This window comes from Hyla sarda, chromosome 6 (genome assembly GCF_029499605.1).
Source record: "Hyla sarda isolate aHylSar1 chromosome 6, aHylSar1.hap1, whole genome shotgun sequence".
NCBI classification, from domain to species: Eukaryota; Metazoa; Chordata; class Amphibia; order Anura; family Hylidae; genus Hyla; species Hyla sarda.
In genome coordinates this window covers 202846535-202866721 of record NC_079194.1, presented here as the reverse complement: position 1 = coordinate 202866721, position 20187 = coordinate 202846535, and the positions used below count along the sequence as shown (strand labels likewise).

The following is a 20187-nucleotide window of genomic DNA, read 5'->3' as shown; positions in this document are numbered from 1 at the left end:
GTCAACATTTATGGCCATGACTGTGTGTGTGTGTGTGTATATATATATATATATATATATATATATATATATATATATATACACAGCATATACAGATGTTGCAGACATCTAAATTCTTTTAAACTTCCTTTAATACCCCCCTCAATTTCTAATTCATATTAGAAAGAATCATTGATCAAAGCCACTTTCCAACAGATACTAAAGTAAAAATCTTGTATGATTTTCTGATGATACATCCCCTTTAGACATAAGGTCTACTTTTAATTAAACCTGTTCCCACCAAGCCGCGTCCCTTCCCTTTTGATCTTACAGAAATGAACTTAACAATGAAAGGGAGATGACAGATCTTCACTTTGTGTGACACTACAAGAATAAAAGCACTGATTTAATTTCCATGTTGGTCTGTTGTAAGAAGCTTTTATAGAGGAATTATTAGGCTAGAGCTGTGTGAAGAGAAAGAGGTTAAGACCTGTCCTCCACATGCCAGGACCTCACACCAAACATACTGCCATTGGCAAACTTAATTGCAATACTTTGATGTTAAAGTGTGCCTAAACATTCACATTCATAGAATTATATTAGCACTCTTGTTCATGGACTGGGTTCATACTATAGTAAATATGTCCTCTTGTGCAAGAGTTTACTAACTGTCTTGCTCACAGCAGCATGTACAAACTTCTGAATTCCGTCTTTTCCTATGATTTGGTCCCCCTAATGCAGTCTATATGAAACCTTTGACTCTGCAGAGACAGAAGAGGTGGGGCTCATTACCCTGCACTTACTTTGTAAGTACCTGTCATTACATCCAAGCAGGATGCCGGCTAGAGCAGTGTGGTCCCAGCGGTTGAATCCTGCGATCAGACACTTATTCCCATATGTGGATGTAACAAGTTACAAATATTGCTGTTCCACTATTTTATGCCCCAAATGTTGCCCGATATAATAATGACAAAAATGTTTATTAAGAGGAACACCTACAGAAGGCTGAGTTCAAACAAACATTTTCTAAACATTTCTGCTGCCCCTATGACCTCAATGAAAATAAACATGTCAAGGAAAAAAAATCACCATTATTTCCTAGAACTGCTTTACTTTTTAGAAACCTAAATATTAGATTTAGATAAAAACTAGATTTCATATTTGCATGGAGTGGGAACCTTATAAAACACGGCCCCATATCAGTGAGGTCTGGTTACATCCTGACTAGGATCAATAAAGTCATGAAGAGAATCTACAGTATGTACCGAGTCAGACTTATCATTCATAGTACACAAAAGCGAAATCCCAGAATCCTGTGCGGTTGCAGCGATTAGCATCTCTTTTTAGACTCTTATGGTTGATATGTTTCACAAATCTCATAGTTTCTTTATCTCTGTAAACCAAGGCCAGGCAGTTGTTCTCTGGGTAGACTGTAAGGAGCTGTGGATAGACAAGGGCTTAGTAGTAGGATTAGCTAGAAGCAAATATGAAAATTTCACAGGAGGGGAAAGAAACATGGGACAAGCTCCAGCACAGTGTGGAGTAAACATGCAAGGTCATATAGGAAATCACATGAGGGGACTCTGTCACCTCTACCACCAATAAACTACCGTAATCACCATATAGGATAATAGATGCTGATTCTGAATCAGTTTAAAGGAAAACTGTCAGTAAACTCCCCCCACACTAGTGTGGGGGACGCTGATCAATTTGCTGCCTACCATGCCCGGATTTGTCCCGCCATTCGCCAGTTATCCTTTTTTGTGGATATGCAAATGAGCGGCACTGACATCCGAGTGCCCGAAGGTGTCCAGTTAGAAGTGCCAGTTAGAAGCTCATTTGCATAGCCAGAAGAATGAAGATAACGGGTGAACGGCGGGACGGATCTGGGCATGGTAGGCAGCAAATTGATCAGTGTCCACGCACTATCAGCTAGTACCTCTGGTTAGTGTGTGGGGAGTTTACTGACCGTTTTCCTTTAATAAATCTTTTTACTATCTTGCATTGGGAGGACTAATAAGCTCAGTAATATACTGGACAGGAATACTTACTGTAAGCCTGCAAATGCAGTAGTTTGAGTAGAAAAGAGGATTTTCACTTAAGTAAAATCTCTTTTGTAATCTTTATTGAGGGACACCGGTACCATGAGTAAAGGCTGCTGCCACAAATAAAAAAAAATAAAAAAAAAATAAACAGTCGGCCCCTCCGGCACTAAACTAATCAGTCGGTAAAAAAGCAGTAGGAGAAGCCAAACAAGAAAATGAGGGCAAAAGCACAGCCAAGCTTATCTGTTTTCACACAGAGGTGGGTCAGACAAGTGGTGTCCTAGTGTAAACAGTGCTTCTATAATATAGGTTGTGCACTGGTTGCATGGGAAGCAGAGTGGGTCTAGAGTACCCACCATACCCATCCTTTAGAAAGAAAAAAGCCTAACTAGCTACAATTGAAAGCAGAAAGTAATCTGGAGAAACCTGTGTCTACCTCCTGCTGACAAATAACTAAAATTGGTTAGTTAAGTGCCAGTGGGCGGGTGAAGCCTGCTGGTAAGGGCAATTATAATTTTTTTTAAATTAGTGTCAGCAGCCTATAACTATTGTACCTGTGCCCCCCCCCCCCCCCCCCGATAAGTTGCGTGAGAAAGATAACAACTACAGATTCAGACTTGGTGTCTTTAAAGGGGTTGTGCGCTGCCCCGCAGTTCGGAGCTCCGCTCACAGCGTCCGGAAGTTCATTACTCCGAACGCTGTGTGCGGGCTTCCGTGTTCGCGGCCGGCGGGCGTGACGTCACGCCCGGCCCCTTCGTGACGTCCCGCCCGCCCCCTCAATGAAAGTCTATGGGAAGGGGGGGGGGGCGGGCGAGACGTCACGAAGGGGCCGGGTGTGACGTCACGCCCGCCGGCCGTGAACACGGAAGCCCGCACACAACAGCGTTCGGAGTAATGAACTTCCGGACGCTGTGAGTGGAGCTCCGAACTGCAGGGCAGCGCACAACCCCTTTAAAGCTATTTACTAACTGATGTAGTTTCAGGGGTCTTTCAGAGATGACAGACTCTTTAAAGTTCACAATCTGAGATACAGCTGAAGCGGACCATATATGAGGAGAAGATTCTCCAAGCATAAATTAGCCACCAAAAATTTTTTTTTTTATTTGCCACCGGAAAAAAAAACAAAAACACATGGACATTCCCCATTTGCTGGATTAGGCGGTACTAGGACCACTTGGAAATGTGCTGTCTTTATACATGGCAATGAGCCGAATATGCAGAAAAATTGAATGGTTCGATGTTTCTGCAGATGCCGGAAATGGGAAATTGCTTCATGTGCACGGTGCAGAACAATCCAATTAAAATCAATGGGACTCAGAGCAGAATAACCCACATCATGACAGTGACAGACAACATGCTAAGAATTTCTATCAGGCTTGTTTCCTTTTTGACTAGTAAACTCTTAGGGCAGATATTATTCCCAGGAAACCACCCATATTTACCTCTTCATCTTCCTCCTTGGCAATGTAAGAAGTGAATCCTCCATACTCGGTTTCCCAGTCTGGAGCAGAAAATGAAAAGATGTTAAAAGGTGAAATACATTTCTTCCCCAAAACAGTGGTGAAATGGTAATATATCTAGATATGACAGCAGTTATCAGTAAGGAGCAGCTAAGTGGAAGGAATTGTTTGACTTTTTTCCCCCCACCATAAGGAACAATTCAAATCACAACGTAGCCCCAGTCATTGTGCCACAACCACTTACCTTCACATCCACAAAACAGCAGCAGGTCTAAAGCAAACTCCTGTCGCTCAGGATCATTGTCATGTATCATGGTGTAGTGCCCATGCTCCCAGTGTCTTAGTTCTCCAGTGCATGTAGGAACTTTGTCACCTTTAACAGAGAAATATACAAAGAAACACATAAACCATACATGCTGTCGTTCTTTAAGATACAATGGGGGCAACTTATCATTGGTTTCACCCTGTTTGTGTGGTGTTTCTTTGGCTAAGTTGCTGCTTAGAAACTTTTCATTGTGACTTTTGCTTTAGAAGCTTTTTTTTTTTTTTTTTTTGTGTAGGTATGCCATAGTCTGGTTAACTTTTTGCAATAGTCATGAATTTATTAATTCAAACCAGGCTGTGGACAACTACAAGGTAGCGGCTCATCCTAGTACAGATTAAAAAAACAGTACAGAAGATGTATACTGTATAATTGAGAGCTACTATACACCCAATGTCAATCCACAGGTATGAAATGACCCAGGGTGTGCCAAGAAGACATTCCTAACACCATTACGCTACCTCCACCAGCCTGCACTATGACACCTGCATCTGTCACATTCTGATGCTGTCATTAACACAAAAAGTAAACTGAGCCAAATTCCCAACATCCTCCTCTGACCAAGTCTCACCCAGTGAATCCCCCCCCCCCCCTGTGTCACGTGTTCGAGACACTCTCATATACTCATATGGCAAGTTTGTCTTGATCACATGAGACAAAGTCGGGAGAAAAAACGCCTTATGCCGTACATGAGTGTTTATTTGTACACTTAGAAAAACGAGCATTTACAACCCACACGTAACTATATAAAATATAATTACTTATACTGAATATCACTATTTAAAGAGACAATACAATTCCAATAGGAGATGCAAAGTAGAGATCAGATGTGCAAACCACCACAACACTTATTACCATAGTGGATACAACAGTATGGGCAGCTCATATCATATAGTGAGTGCACAACAATCAGGAACTGAAAAACTGTAGAATAATTAAGAATGCAGATTATATAGGGGATCATACACACATCATAAACCACAGTTAGTCATGGCATCCAAGATTCTGGACCCTATTCTCCCCTTTCCTGCCAATCATCCATACATCCAAGAGTAATAATAAGTGACATATAATGCTGCCTATAGCTTACCCATGCTGAAGAAACCGAGTGAAGCCTGGACCTCAAACGTGCGCATTCGCTGCTTTCTTAGGGGGCTGTAATGAGCTTGCTGCCGTCGGTCACAGAACCTATAGCAGGTCCCGCAAAATCCTGTAAGCCTCTGAAATGCCACAGGGGGCTCATATCTCTAAAAGCTCTGACAGATCTTAGTGTGTGCAGGCGGGAATGGACACCCATGTTGCGGGAGCGGAACACACATCTTGCAGGAGAGGGCAGTAATGGTCAGAAATCCAGCCGGAGTGGACTTGAGAAAATAGTCCCATGCAGGGCTCTAGTGCACATCTCTGTTAAAACTCTTGCAAGGCGTAAACTGTAGAGGTGAAGTATAATTCCATTGCATGGCAAATAAGGTCAATAGCTCCTCTACTCACCTTCTGACTCCGCAGCAGGACCAGCGTTCTCCGCTCCATCTCTTTGTGATGAGGACCTTGCATTGTCTCCAGAAGAACTTTCACCTTCATCAGAATCTTCATTGTCTGGAGCTAAGAAATGCAGCTTGAGACCCGAAAGGTTGGAAAGAAACAAGAAGAAGGCTTCAGATTGCAGGAGTTCCATGCACGCAGATAATGCATCAGGTAATTCTCCTTTTGCCTTCTTATAACACCTAAATCAAAAAGATAACGGGGGAGATTCATCAAAACGTGTAGAAGGAGAGTGGTGCAGTTTCCCATAGCAACCAATCAGATTTCTTCTTTCATTTTTAAAAAAGACCTGAAAAATTAAAGCAGTGATCTGATTGGTTGCTATAGGCAACTGCACTACTTTTCCTCTACACCGGTTTTGATATACAGTATCTTCCCCATTGTATATGGAGTACAAACAAATAACAGAAACAGATTTCCAAAATCCATATGTTCACCTTCTGTTGGGTGGGCCTAGCAGTTCCCAATCAATGTTGTGGGTCTCCAGGGCTGAACAAACAGCCCTAAACTTCTCCTCCTGAAAATGAAACATTTTTCTTACATGACTCTTAAAAGTAATGGAATATAAATTATTACATATTGATAATTCTTCAATCACGTCCTAGTGATGCGAGAGCCTGTGCCCATGCGATCGTTCCGCTCTTCGGAGAGAGCACACTTTCCTCCCACGTCGTAATGCCATGAGAGTGAAGAATTATAAATATTATCAAGATTTGCAGACATAGGGAACGAAGAGCAAAGGGAACGAAGTTAAGAAAAGGTTGGCAAGCTGGCTCCCGCCTCCATTGTGCGGAGTTGGAAATTTGCATACTAGCAACAGGGGCTATTTCAACCAATTTTGGTAAGTAAAACATCTTTTTACTCAGGTTACTTGTTAGTTTCTCTTTAAAAGAAAACACTGAGAAAGCTGACTTTGCCTAACAAGACACATATGACTTATTTGTGGGGTGAAACAAATGCCATTTAGCATTTTGGGGGGGGGGGGGGTCTTCTATTTCTACGCAGTGCACTTTTGGTAAAAATTACATATTGGCCCAGATTTATCAAACTGTGTGAGAGAAAATATGGGGTAATTTTCCCACAGCAACCAATCACAGCTCAGCTTTCACTTTACCAGAGCTCGTTACCTGAGCTGTGATTGGTTGCTATGGAAAATCACTAAATTTTTTTTCTCTCACACAGTTTGATAAATCTGGGCCATCGTCTTTAATCTCTAGGTTCATACAATTATGATACCCAATTTATATAGGCTTTATTTTATGAAAAAAATGTTTTGCTTAAAATTGTCCCCTTTTGACCCCTAACACTTTTCTTATTTTTTAGTCTGTAGAGAGATAATTGAAATCAAATGGTACCAGAAAGATTTACAGATGTGGTAAGCCTCCCAGTATGTATCAGCTGCTGTATACTCAGAAGGAAGTCATGCAGCTCTTTCCAGTCCGACACAGTGCTCTGTACCACCTCTGTCCATTTCAGAGCAGTAACAAATCCCCTTAACCCCTTAAGGACATAGCGTTTTTCCACTTTCATTTTTTCCTCCTTACCTTTTAAAAATCATAACCCTTTAAATTTTGCACCTAAAAATCCATATTATGGCTTAATTGTTGCGCCACCAATTCTACTCTGTAATGACATCAGTCATTTTACCCAAAAATCTACGGCAAAATGGGGAAAAAAAATCGTGTGACAAAATGGAAGAAAAAACGCAATTTTGTAACTTTTGGGGGCTTCCGTTTCTATGCAGTACATTTTTAGGTAAAAATTACTCCTTATCTTTATCCTGTAGGTCCGTATGATGATAGTCTACTTTTATAGGTTTTATTTTGTATTACTTCTGAAAAAAATCATAACTACATGCAGGAAAATGTATACGTGTAAAATTGTCATTTTCTGACCCCTAGAACTTTATTTTTCCACGTATGGGGCGGTATGAGGGCAAATTTTTTGCACCGTGATCTGAAGTTTTTATAGGTACCATTTTTGTTTTGATCGGACTTTTTGATCACTTTTTATTCATTTTTTTTATGGTATAACAACTTTGGAATTTTTTTGCGCATACAGCATTGACCGTGCGGTTTAATTAACTATATATTTTTATAATTCGGACATTTCCACACGCGGCGATATCACGTTTATTTTTATTTACAGTTTTTTTTTTTTATGGGAAAAGGGGGGTGATTCAAACTTATTAGGGAAGGGGTTAAATCCTCTTTATTAACTTTTTTTTTTTTTTTGCAGTGTTATAGCTTCCATAGGGGACTATAACATGCAGTACATTGAGTCAATACACTGATCACTGCCATTGCAATGCATTGATCAGTGTTATCAGTGGCTGTTTGCTCAAGCCTGGATTTCAATCACCCATCGGAAGAGCAGGAGGCAGGTAAGGTAACCTCCTGCTGCGTCCTAGCTGGTCTGAACATAGCGATTTTACCGCGATAGTCCCGATCAGCCAGACCGAGCTGCCGGGAAGCTTTAGCCACGGGTTCTGGCTGCTGATAGCAGTGGGGACCATGCGGGTATGATGCGAGCTCAGCGCCATTTATAAACTGCATTTTGCGGCAAGGGGTTAAAGGAATTTTTTTTTTTTTTTTTTAATCAACTGGTGCCAGAAAGTTATACAGATTTGTAAATTACTTAATCTTAATCTTTCCAGTACTTATCAGCTGCTGTATGTTCCAGAGGAAGCTCTTTTCCTTTTGAATTTCCTTTCAGTCTGATCACAGTGCTCTCTGCTGAAACCTCTGTCCATGTCCGGACCTGTCCAGAGTAGAAGCAAATCCCCATAGCAAACCTCTCCTGCTCCGGACAGTTCCTGACATGGACAGAGGTGTCAGCAGAGAGCACTGTGGTCAGACTGGAAAGAACTCCAGAAGGAAATAAAACTTCCTGTGAAGCATACAGCAGCTGATAAGTACTGGAAGGATTAAGATTTTTAAACAAAAAGTAATTTACAAATCTGTTTAACTTTCTGGTACCAGTTGATTTAAAAAATTTTTTTTACCACCAGAGTTCCCCCTTTTTCAAACCTTTCATGGACAGAGGTAATAGCAGGGAGCACTGTGCATTGCCTCCAGAAGAGCTTTCACCTTCATCAGAATCTCCATTGTCTGGAGCTAAGAAATGCAGCTTGAGACCAGAAAGGTGGGAAAGCAACAAGAAGAAGGCTTCAGATTGCAGGAGTTCCATGCACGCAGATAATGCATCAGGTAGGTCTCCTTTTTCCTTCTTATAACACCTAAATTGAAAATATAACAGGGGAGATTCATCAAAACCTGTGTAGAAGAAGAGTGGAAGAGTACCCCTTTATCAAACTTTTCTTCTCTGGACAGTTCCTGAAATGGACAGAGGTAATAGCAGGGAGCTTCTTGCAGGGCATACAGCATTGTCTGGAATACCCCTTTAAATTATTTTATTTCCCAACAGTTGTAAAACAAACCTTAAGAAAGTCTTTCAAAAGAATTTCTGACGACTCTTCAAATTCTTCTTGAATTTGTGATTGATATTCAAACGACAGGTACGCTGGATTTATCCATTCATACAGGATTTCATGCTGTCAACGAGAAGAATAATTCAGAAAGAAAATAAAGGGAATGTGTCACTTAGATTATTTTCCCGATTAGAGCCAGATACTGAAACTTTTTTTTATTTTTTTTTATATTTGTTTCCATTTTCTGATTGTAAATTTTTTTTTCATTATTATTAGGGGCAGCAATTTTACCTAAGCTGTTTCTAACTGCATTTAGTGATGTACTTTACGGCAGGACCCAAGGACATAGACGACAATGCACAGGACCTGTCCCATTCAGATGAATTGTGACCTTTTCAGGGAGGGGAAGGCTGTTCCCTAAGCAAAATCTATTGGCCCTGATTTACTAATGTAAACCCGACATGTTTTGACGGGTTGTGCGCCAGATTCTCGAGCATTGCACCAGAATTGAAAAAAAACCCGACTAACTCTCCATTTAAGGGTGCGTTCACACGCTAGTAGCGAGCAGCAAGTTTCCCGCTGCAGTAAACCCACTGCGAGTTACTCTACCATTGATATAAATGGGTCCGCGTACAGTCCACAAATCTGACACTATTGCGGACTGTCTGTGGACCCATTCAAATCAATGGTAGTGTAACTCGCAGCAGGTTTCCCGCAGCATGAAACCCGCTGCTAGTAATAGCGTGTGAACACTCCCTTACTGAGGAAACCCGAAAAAGGGGTGTGGCTGCCGGGAGGAGTGGGTGTGGCTGCCGAAAAGGGGCATGTCCGACATTTTCACAAAAACCTAACATATTTACTATGGAAAACCAGACAGATCAGAACATGTGTAAAGAAAGCAAAATGTAGGGAAAAGTGCAAAATGTAGGAAAACCTTAGTAAATACTGTGGAAAAAAAAACTGTAGGGAATGAAAACCCACAAAGAAACCTACACAACACTCTTAGTAAATCATTTTGTGTATCTATCTTAATGGAGTCACCTTTCACTGTGCTCCTGTCTAATATTTGAAGAAAAAAACAAAAAGGGGAAGTGCTTCAAAGTGCAATTATCTGAGATTCAGACGTTTAACCCCTTAAGAACTCAGCCCAAACTGCTGTCTGGGCATGGTGAGAGTTGTAGTTTTGCAACATCTGGAGGGCTACAGTTTGAGACCACTTAGTGATCTACAACCTGAACCCCTCTAAATATTGCAAAACTACAAGTCCCAGCATGCCCACACAGCAAACAGCTGTCTGGGCATACTGGGAGTTGTAGGTTTGCAACATCTGGAGGGCCACGGTTTAGAGACCACTGTAAACTGTGGCCCTCCGGATGTTGCTAGGCAACAACTCACCTAGCAGGACCCGGATGTATGCTGCCGCCGCCGCACGTGGGGGATCCCCGCATGGAGGATCGCGCTCCGGGATCCAGGTAAGGGACCTTCGGCGCCGACCTTCCCTGGACAGTTCCCCCGTTTTGCCCGGACACCGATAGGTGGGCAAAGCGGGGGAACCAAACTTTAACCTCCCCTCCCCCGGTCTGCTACCGGTCGGTCGCTCGGCCGACCAATAGCAGGGATAGGAGGGGTGGCACCCCTGCCACCAAACTCCTATCCCTCCAGGGGGATCGAGGGTGTCTCGGACACCCCCAATCCCTCTTATTTTCCGGGTCACCGAGTCACCAGTGACCCGTATGACCCGGAATCGCGCAGATCGCAGGTCTGAATTGACCTGCGATTTGCGCCCATCGCGGTCATGGGGGGGTCCCTGCTGCTGGGGGTCCATGTGCTGGGATGCCTGCTGTTAGATAACAGCAGTCATCCCGGCCTGATCACCGCTACCGGTGACGTGGGGCTCCTGGAACCCCGCGACGTACATGTACCAAGTTACACTTCGCGGCGCCGTACATGTATGTCGCTCATCGTGAAGGGGTTAAGGACAATTTCCTTTTTACGTTTTCGTTTTTTCGTCCTCGCCTTCAAAAAATCATAACTCTTTTATATTTTCATCCACTGACTAGTATAAGGGCTTGTTTTTTGCGCGACCAGTTCTCTGTTGTAATGCCATCACTCACTTTACCATAAAATGTATGGCGCAACCAAAATAAATACTATTTGTGTGGGGAAATTAAAAAGAAAACTGCAATAGGTTTCATTTTCACAATAAAAATGACATGTGTTCTTTATTCTTTGGGTCAATACGATTAAAATGATACCCATGATAACATACTTTATTATTGTTGCGCTAAAAAAGAAAAAAATTGCAAACTGTTGCAAAAATTGCAAACCAAATTAGTACGTTTAAAATCCCCCTATTTTGAAGACCTATAACTTTTTCATTTTTCCGTATAAGCGGCGGTATGAGGGCTCATTTTTTGCGCCGTGATCTGTACTTTTTATTGATACAATATTTGCTTATATAAAACTTTTAAATACGGTACCTTTTCTTTTTTTTTTTGCAATAAAAGGTTATAAAAAAAAGCAGCTCTTTTGGACTTTATTTTTTTTATTTATTTTTTTAACGTTCACGCCGTTCACCGTATGGAATCATTAACATTTTATTTTAATAGTAGGATATTTACGCACGCGGCGATACCAAATATGTGTATACAATTTTTTTTTACACTTTTTGGGGTGAAATATGGAAAATCGGACAATTTACATTTTTATTGGGGGAGGGGGTTTTTCAAATTTTTTATACTTTTATTTTTACACTTTAATAGTCCCCATAGGGGACTATTTATAGCAATCATTTGATTGCTAATACTGTTCAGTGCTATGCATAGGACATAGCACTGATCAGTATTATCGGTCATCTTCTGCTCTGGTCTGCTTGATCGCAGACCAGAACAGAAGACCGGTGGAAGGCAGCGGAGGCTTGTGAGGGGGCCTCCGGCTGCCATGCTGGATGATTGGATCGCCACGGCAGTGCTGCGGGCCATCCGATTATCCATTTTAGTGTCCATAAAGCTTCAGATGCAGTGATCTGTATTGATCACGGCATTTGAGGGGTTAATGGCGGACATCCGCACGATCGCGGATGTCAGCCATTACCGGCAGGTCCCTGGCTGCTATCAGCAGCCGGGACCTGCCGCGCATGACACGAGTATCACGCTGATGCTCACGGTTATGCATAGGACGTAAATGTACGTCCTGGTGCGTTAAGTACCAGCTCACCAGGACGTACATTTACGTCCTGCGTCGCTAAGGGGTTAAAATATACTGGAAGCGCTTACCCGCTAGGTTGTGCAATATACAGGCACAACACTGATGTAGGCATAGGGAGTATTCCAAATGCAGCCGATCCCTCCACCTTATAGGCGTATAACAATCTTCAACCACTTCAACTCTCCGTAAGGATTATACACCAGTGCAACAGGATTCCAGTCAATGGTAGGAGGTATTGTTCAGATGATTTATTGATAAGAACAACGCGTTTCAACGCCAGGACTAGATTCTGAAACTGATGAAGACGCTAGTCCTTGCGTTGAAACACATTGTTCTGCCCTATGCACAGGGCCGGATGGAGCTCCAGCTCCAGGCCCCCATGTTAAAATAGGTCCAGAGGCCTGCATAGGTGGCCTGCTGCATAGGCCACCAGGTGTGGCACTGCATCTGCTGCTGCGACCGCGGTCACAGAACAATGTTAATAGAGCTTATAGTGGTGTGACCGCTGCCGCACATCGGATGTAGAGCTTGTATGCTTGTACTTCGGTGGGCGGAGTCTAGCTGCGCCGCACTGAAGACGGCCAAACATCAGCAGTGGAGCCACACGAGCCTGTTACATAGTGGTTGTTTTAGGGTGGGTGGGGCATGTAATATAGAGAAGGGGGTGAGGGAGTGCAGGAATATGGCACAGTGAAAGGGTGTGAGGAAAGTGCCTCATGCCTGAATCCCCCCTTCCTCTCCATTACAGTTCCACAATCTTGCACAGTTATGAAGGAGGTGCAGGCAGGAGGCACAGTAATGGAGGGAAAGGGAGGTGAAGGCGTGAACCATTGAAATGTGTATAAATTCAAAGGGCGCAGTGTGTGACAGTATTCTATTTATAGGACACAGTGTGTGACAGGGTTAAATTCAGAGCATGATGGGGGCATTATATGTGAGGGGCGCATGATGGGGGCATTATATGTGAGGGGCGCATGTGGCCCAGCCTCACCCAGCCGCTACCTCCAGTGGCCCCCAGATAATTTGAGTTTGAGACCCAAGACTGTACAGAATAGAAAGTCTCAGCCAAGTTTTGGGCCTAGTACCAGAATGGAACAATTACCAATCCTTTTGGGGATTACCCCCCTGCGGGGAAAAAACCCTCTGCTAGAGACCCTTCACTTTTATTATATCCTATTTAAGTGGGAATTACCCTATAGACAAACACAAACGTATTAAAATGTTCAGACAGTATACTGAGTGTAATCTATATTTTGCCCACTAGGTGGTGTTGAAGTGCAATTCCAGTAGTACTGTGAATGATACTGAACGTTCAGGGTGGATTCCGTTTTTTATATAGGACTAGCTGAGTACCCGGCGTTGCCCGGTTTTTCCTTCCTAATTCCTCCTATCCCGACCTCCTATCCCAACCCGTAATATGTGTATCAGGTATTGAAATATCTCCAGACGTTTGGAAGTTATGCAGTAACATATATTTCCCATAGACTTGTATGGGACTTTAAACAAACATTTTTGTATCTTTAGCCGTTTGGACATGATGCTGGAACATGGAGGTGATACTTAGAATTGCTGTCTGGGTTAACACATTAACTAGCCTTAACAATGTTCCGCTAGTAAACTAGCTTTGTCAAGGGACGCAAGGCTTAGTTACCAGAATGGATATGGCAAGATTTCAGGATTATTATAAAAATGGAAATTGGAAAAAAACATTGCCACAAGTTCTTAAAAAAAATATGGTAAACATAAAAACCTGATTGAAGTAACAGGTTATTTTCTGGTGACACATTTCATTTAAAAGTCAATAAGATGATCACATAACAATTTTCCAATCTTACATCACGAGGGATATGGGGATTACGGATAGGTGCAGGGTCCAGACATCGTAGGGGCCGCTCCACAGATGGTCCATGAAACCATCCACTGACTGACAGACGACACTTTTCTTCAGTTAACACTTCTGAAACCTGCAAAACAATGATAACTTATACACACTAAAAACAGGAAACAATTATGTGTAGGGGTAACCCCAAATTGGCAAAAATTAGACCACAAACCCAACTGAAAATGGTCAGCTATGTGGAACAATAACTCTTAAAAAGCAGCACCAAGGTAAATAAGACATTGAGAGGGCAAACTGCCCATACACATGAGATAAAAGCCATTATGGCAAATTATTTTTTAATAATTATACATGGAAAATTGATTGTGATGGCCAATAGCATACTACTATCTGCCAAAAATGTAAATTTGTGTAAACTCACTGTATTCTGTAATAAAAATCTTCAATATTACGGTTTAGTTTGGCATGTTACTGGTGGAATTGTTTGTATGAAAGATCCCACTGATGATAGATTGGCTGCATTATAACTGCTCCCCAATGCACCGCCATCCTCTGCCCCATTTTCTGCCTCTTCCTCCTGCACACCAGGGGTCAAATCCTGAGAAAAAAAAACTCACCCAAGATTTCCACTCAAGGGCTGGTCCTGCAGGACTCCTGCTAATGGGAACAGTGTTCCTGCTCCGGAAAAAGTGCAGGAACTCCGTTCCCATGCATTCCTGCAGGACTTGAGCCCTGCTGCACACCCTATTAAAACTGAATTCTTCACTGCCAAGACTGATAAAAAAGGCTGTCATAAGGGGCATAGAAGCTATGATAGAGAGGGGCATGGCTTATTGGTATGACATTAGAAAGGGGTGTGGCTTACAAGGCAAGGACACAAAGCTAGGACAACGTGTCACATGATCTTGATCTATGTTGAGGGGGACAAAGTGGACAGAGGATGGCAGGTTTTTCTTCACTTTCTTCCTGTCAAAGCATATTCCAACAGGAAAAATGACCCATTACAGGTAAAAAGTGTACGGTGTTGGTATAACCATGAGAGGACAAAATATGCATCATTTTTGCTATCCGGAGTACCCCTTTAACGCTGCATAAAAGTATTTGTTAGAGCATGCCAAACCCCCTTTAGGACGGATATATCACATAATTATCAAAAGTATGTATGTTATTGCTCAACTTGCTCGGACATCTTAGATTTCCTACCTGATGGAAAGAAACTGGAGAGACCTCAAAGAAAGCCAATGTATTCCAAGATGGAACAAGAGACTTGACAATAAATCCGGGTTGTGTCCTCTCTGTAAAAGAATATGACAAATGGGTACAGTACATATTAGTCAGACATGAGGTACTCATTACTTTCTCCAGATTGATGGCGGTCATCAAAATTCCCCTAATTTTAAATATCTATATGGGTAGGGTAGTGCATCTGCGGTATATGTCACGTTGCAGGAAATACACTGTGGAATTTTGCTGGAATGCAGGGCTTTCCCTTCCGCTGCCCTATATGGGAAGTAAGGTGTGAAACTGGTCTGAGAGAGTTGACGTGACTATGATGCACGAGCCCACCTTCAAACTCACTTATGCGAAATACTATATCACTTATTCCGCTGTGATAGTAATAGTGTTAAAGTCTGAGGTGCAGAGGTCCTTAAAGGGGTACTCCACCCCTAGACATCTTATCCCCTATCCAAAAGGTTAGGGTATAAGATGTCTGATTGCTGGGGACCCCGGCAATATAGCATGCAGCACCCACCTGTTTCTGCTCCGGAAGCGCTGGAGGGTCTGGGTCCTGACCACCGGAACGGAAGTTCGTGATGTCACGACTCTGCCCCCATGTGATGTCACGCCCCGTCCCCTCAATGCAAGTCTATGGGAGGGGGCGTGGCGGCCGTCACACCTCCCCCCCATAGACTTGCATTGAGGGGGTGGGGGCGTGACGTCACGAACTTCCGTTCCTGTGGTCGGGACCCAGACCCTCCAGCGCTTCCAGAGCAGAAACAGGTGGGTGCTGCATGCTATACTGCGGGGGTCCCCAGCGGCGGGACCCCCACGACCTTTGGATATGGGATAAGATGTCTAGGGGTGGAGTACCCCTTTAAGGAGTGGTGACCCAGGGGTGCCTGAAATCACTGTGATAAATCACAGAATATTTGGATGCACTTTATTTTCTCATTCACTTCTGATTTACCTTTTAGCTTGGTATACTAGCACCATTATGTCACAGTGGGGGAGATTTATCAAAACCTGTGCAAAGGAAAAGATGTCCAGTTGCCCATAGCAACCAATCAGTTCGCTTTCATTTTACAGAGACCTTGATAAAAATTAAAGAAGCAATCTGATTGGTTGCTTTGGGCCACTTTTCTGCACAGGTTTTGACAAATCTCCCCCAGTGCCTTTACTATGCATGTATGCTTATCCCAAGGAACTTTATATGTCCAATTTCCTCCTTTTTGGGAACCATGAAGTATTTTGGGAGGTAGCCTAGGCAAGTCCAAGGGCACTGATAGGTTTGCCCTGAACTATATTTAAGAGTGCCACTTTAACTGGACCCTTGTGAGGCCTTCTAGCATGGTGTGTTAAGAGAAGAAATTAGGTCTTTTGGAAAGGACTAACAATCTGTTTTGATTTTTTTTGTTTTTTATTTTAAATATGATTTTTTTACCTGGCTCTTGTATCTAGTTTTCAAAAAAGAATCAGCTTACATTACACAGGATATATCTAATCAAAAAACTAATGGTATACATTCAGAAATCACAATACTGCAAAACCCTTAACCTGTAGATACAATACTAAGCAAAAATCCATACCATCAGTGTTGTAGAGGTCAAGAGTTCCCCCATCTGCCTCAGACCACTCAGGAACCAGATACAAGATGAAAGCAAATCTCCTCCCTTCAAGTTCATCATCGTGGCACAGCAGAGTATCTGTGCGATGTCACAAAGAAATAGCATTTAATAGAAAGTTTTGTAAATACCACATACAAAAACTATTTTACAGAGGGTCAATGATTTTTCAGCATATACTGTCCTTCGGTCTTCGAGGGTCAGGAATCATTTGTTAGTACTACACATATAACACTTCCTTTATATAGGGACAGTTTTTCTTAAAATGTAATTTAAAACATCATATTCCTATATAGACTGGTGATGCATGACGTGCCCATCACTTACCTGTGTAGTTGTACTGAGCGCAGGATACGTCTACAGTTCTCTCCAACTCGACACCTGTCACCTCTGAAAGCCATTGCCGAAAATCCACAAACAAGACATCCCTAAACAAGAGGACAACCAGACAAGAGTGATATGGTAGCGTGCCAAAGCAATGGGGGCTGGAAATACATGAAGCAAAGGGGTATTCTAACTACAGACATATGTAACGCATCCAGAAGATATGCCACCTCTGGATTCCCAAGTATGGCCAAAAGGGAAACCTTGAGCTTCAATTTGCAATCTAATGTAGAGGTCGCAAATGAGATAAAATGGAGAATAAGATTGGGTTCTCACCTGAGTTGGGAGCTCAGTTGGGTGCAGCATGTTGCACCATTTTGTCTGGTTAAGTTCCGGACGTCATACTAAAAGCCAGACAGACCCCAATAAAGTAATGATATCCGGTTTGTAACAGATCTGCTGTCTCCATTTATAAAGCAGAACAATGGATAAAGACAACGCCGGTGTGAACGCAGCCTAAGCATACTGGTATATTTCCCATAGACTAAAACAGGAAATGTCTTTCTGTACTAGACCAGCTCTCCACTTTGTCTCCAATATTTGGCCACCAATAGCCGCTCTGGATTACCGGACGGGAATCAAGAGACTGTCTGTTGCCTAGGTGGAAGTGGCTGAAGTGCAGAATACAGTTATAGGCAAGAAAAAGTAATTTAAGGGGTATTCTTGGCAAAAACATTTTCTGATCGCGGGGAGCCCGCTGCTGAGACCCCCCGCGATATACCAGTAGAATGTGGGTGCAGAATCTCCAGTTTCAGAAACCTCTGGGTTTCCGGGACTGGGGACATGACGTCACGCCACGCCCCCTCCATTCATGTCTATGGGAGGGGGCGTGACAGCCGTCACGCCCCCTCCAATAGACATGAATGGAGGGGGCGTGGCGTGACGTCATGTCCCCAGTCCCGGAAACCCAGAGGTTTCTGAAACTGGAGATTCAGCACCCGCATAGAAAGCGGGTGTGCAGGGAGATCGCGGGGGGTCTCAGCAGCGGCCACCCGCGATCAGACATCTTATCCCCTATCCTTTGGATAGGGGATAGAATGTTCTTGCCCGGAATACCCCTTTAAGCTCTCAAGATAAAAAGAGTTCCAATATATGATATCAAGATGTAAGCAATAGAGTCATCTCACCTGAGTGCACTGATGTGTGGTTCGTTCCTGCTCTTCAGATCCTCAGACTACAAAACGAATAAATATAAAAGTCATGCAAATTAAAGGACATATTCCTATTTCATAATGTCTTGTTAAAGATGAACTAAAGGAACCTAATATGCCAATCAGGACAAAAAGGAAGCTCATCCAACTCCCTGACTTGTTAGAAACAGGACTCTTTTTCTTTACATGATCACTTGCATGGCTGTATAGAGTGATTTAACCAGTGTCATATTAGCAAATGTGGCAAGTTGTATAGCAGCTAAAATTGCATTTCCTAGTGCACTGTTATTATTGTAAAGAAGTATGTTCCAATAAAGGTTTGCCTTATTAACATTTGGGAAAAAGAAAAAAAAACTCTTGCAATGTCAGGTTTAGCCATGTGGTGGCAGCACTCCCTTGCCAATAGAAGATATAGTTTCTACTTCCATAATACAAAAAATCTAATGGTTGTAGCCTAGGTAAAAACAATCGCTCTGCAGAAAACATGGACACATTTAGGAGATTCATTAAAACTTGTGCTGAGGAAAAGTCGACAAGTTGTCCATAGCAACCAGTCAACTTTCATTTCTGAAGTGATCTGATCCTCAGCGCAGATTTTGATGAATTTCCCCCATTGACCAGATGTTGCTTGTTATTGTACCTGTTGGAATTTGTACAGATCATTAGATTTTTCATGGAACCTCAAGGTCAGTAATTCTTCCTTTAACCCATCGAGGAATTTGGTGTTTTCAAAAAAGGAATGGATAATGCAATGTTGGAAGGGGACAGAATGCAAGACAACAGAACCTAGGAGAGAACAGAATGACACAATTAATATTCACTCAGTCCATATATCATGCAGCGCAGCCATCAGAGGCCCAGACCTCATTAAATAGATAAAGGGGCTTGCTGACAGGTTTTACAGCCCAAAATGCTGCTATAAATACCCCAACATACATTCCTCTACAGGACGCTTTACCTGCAGTTATACACCGGGAGAAGGACTTCCACAAGGCGTCGGCGCTGACCAAGATCAGACACGTCCGATGAGTAAAATAACTTTTTTTATTTTTCAAATGCAACGCGTTTCACCGCGCTTGTGCGGCTTCATCAGGAATCTGATAAAACCGCGCAAGCGTGGTGAAACGCGTTGCATTTGAACAATAACAAAAGTTCTTTTACTCATCGGACGTGTCTGATCTTGATCAGCGCCGACATCTCCTACCGCCTTGTGGAAGTCCTTCTCCCAGTGTATCACGTCGAGGTTGGGAAGGCTGCAGACCAAGCTTGTTCTCTCACCCACGCAGACCATTGTTGTGTGTGACCTCCTTTGGTAAGGGTCTTTCATTACGCTTATCTGAACCTTACAGTGGCGGTTTTACGCTATGGAGCGCTCTTCCCTCTTGTTTTACCTGCAGTTATATCAGTATCCAGTGTCATGTTGGTGCATGGATTTTTTTTTCTATAGGGCATACCAGCTGTTGCAAAACTACAACTCCTAGCATGTCCAGACAGCCTTGGTAGTTGTAGTCTTGTAACAGCTAGAGGCACCCTGGCTGGATACACTAGTCTACCCCATGCATATCTCCTCAATGTGTTGGTGTCCTTTTTTATGGTTTTATGTTTACACTACAACCTATTGTCACTGAGTGTGTCCCCCCCCCCCCCTAATCCCAATCTGGACCATTTATCCCAATGTCTATTCGTGCAGCGACATAGAAGTGACCCAGTCCCTTGTAGTACAGTAGAGCCACACGTGTCAATACTCACCACACTGGGCAGCCTCCCTCTTTTCCCAGGCTCTCCTGGCCTCGTCACGTCCAGCCTGCACCTTAAGAGCAGCGGACAGCTCAGCCTTCACCTCTCGCTTGCCTCTCTTACTCCCTCCACCCTTGTCTCCTAGCTGCTGCAGTCTCTTTCCACTCATGTCCCAAGTGAAAGAATTCTAGCTCTACACCAGAACTACACTTCCCATGAGCCTTCAGGAAAGCGTCGCAGTGCTATG

General features: G+C 42.9%; 1 protein-coding gene and 1 long non-coding RNA gene across 3 annotated transcripts; one reads left to right on the top strand and one right to left on the bottom strand.

The window, feature by feature from the left end:
• Positions 1-101: 101 nt before the first annotated feature.
• Positions 102-20186, bottom strand: OGFOD1 (2-oxoglutarate and iron dependent oxygenase domain containing 1). Of its 2 annotated transcripts, XM_056526268.1 has the most exons (13): positions 19953-20186; positions 18844-18989; positions 18180-18226; positions 16996-17096; positions 16633-16749; positions 15029-15120; positions 13821-13949; positions 8788-8901; positions 5786-5865; positions 5298-5530; positions 3729-3857; positions 3467-3525; positions 102-1419 (listed from the first exon to the last, which is right to left on the bottom strand). In XM_056526268.1, exons 1-13 carry the CDS (start codon positions 20107-20109, stop codon positions 1258-1260), a joined length of 1566 nt encoding a protein of 521 aa, XP_056382243.1. In that variant the 5' UTR covers positions 20110-20186; the 3' UTR covers positions 102-1257. The 2 variants fall into 2 exon arrangements, with proteins under 2 accessions (XP_056382243.1, XP_056382244.1); XM_056526269.1 differs by lacking the exon at positions 5786-5865 and having other exon boundaries at positions 5298-5421.
• LOC130276630 (uncharacterized) lies at positions 1781-7961 on the top strand. The gene is made up of 4 exons (XR_008845196.1): positions 1781-1874; positions 5313-5501; positions 5954-6189; positions 6672-7961. It is a non-coding gene; the product is annotated as an uncharacterized LOC130276630 (long non-coding RNA).
• Position 20187: the final 1 nt, after the last annotated feature.

Coding starts and splice junctions, on each gene's coding strand:
- OGFOD1 (XM_056526268.1), bottom strand. CDS start 20,109: ATGAGTGGAAAGAGACTGCAGCAGCTAGGAGACAAGGGTGGAGGGAGT. Junction 17,097..18,179: donor CCACACATCAGTGCACTCAG/GTGAGATGACTC, acceptor CCTCTTGTTTAG/GGATGTCTTGTTTGTGGATT. Junction 3,526..3,728: donor GCTGTTTTGTGGATGTGAAG/GTAAGTGGTTGT, acceptor TTTCTGCTCCAG/ACTGGGAAACCGAGTATGGA.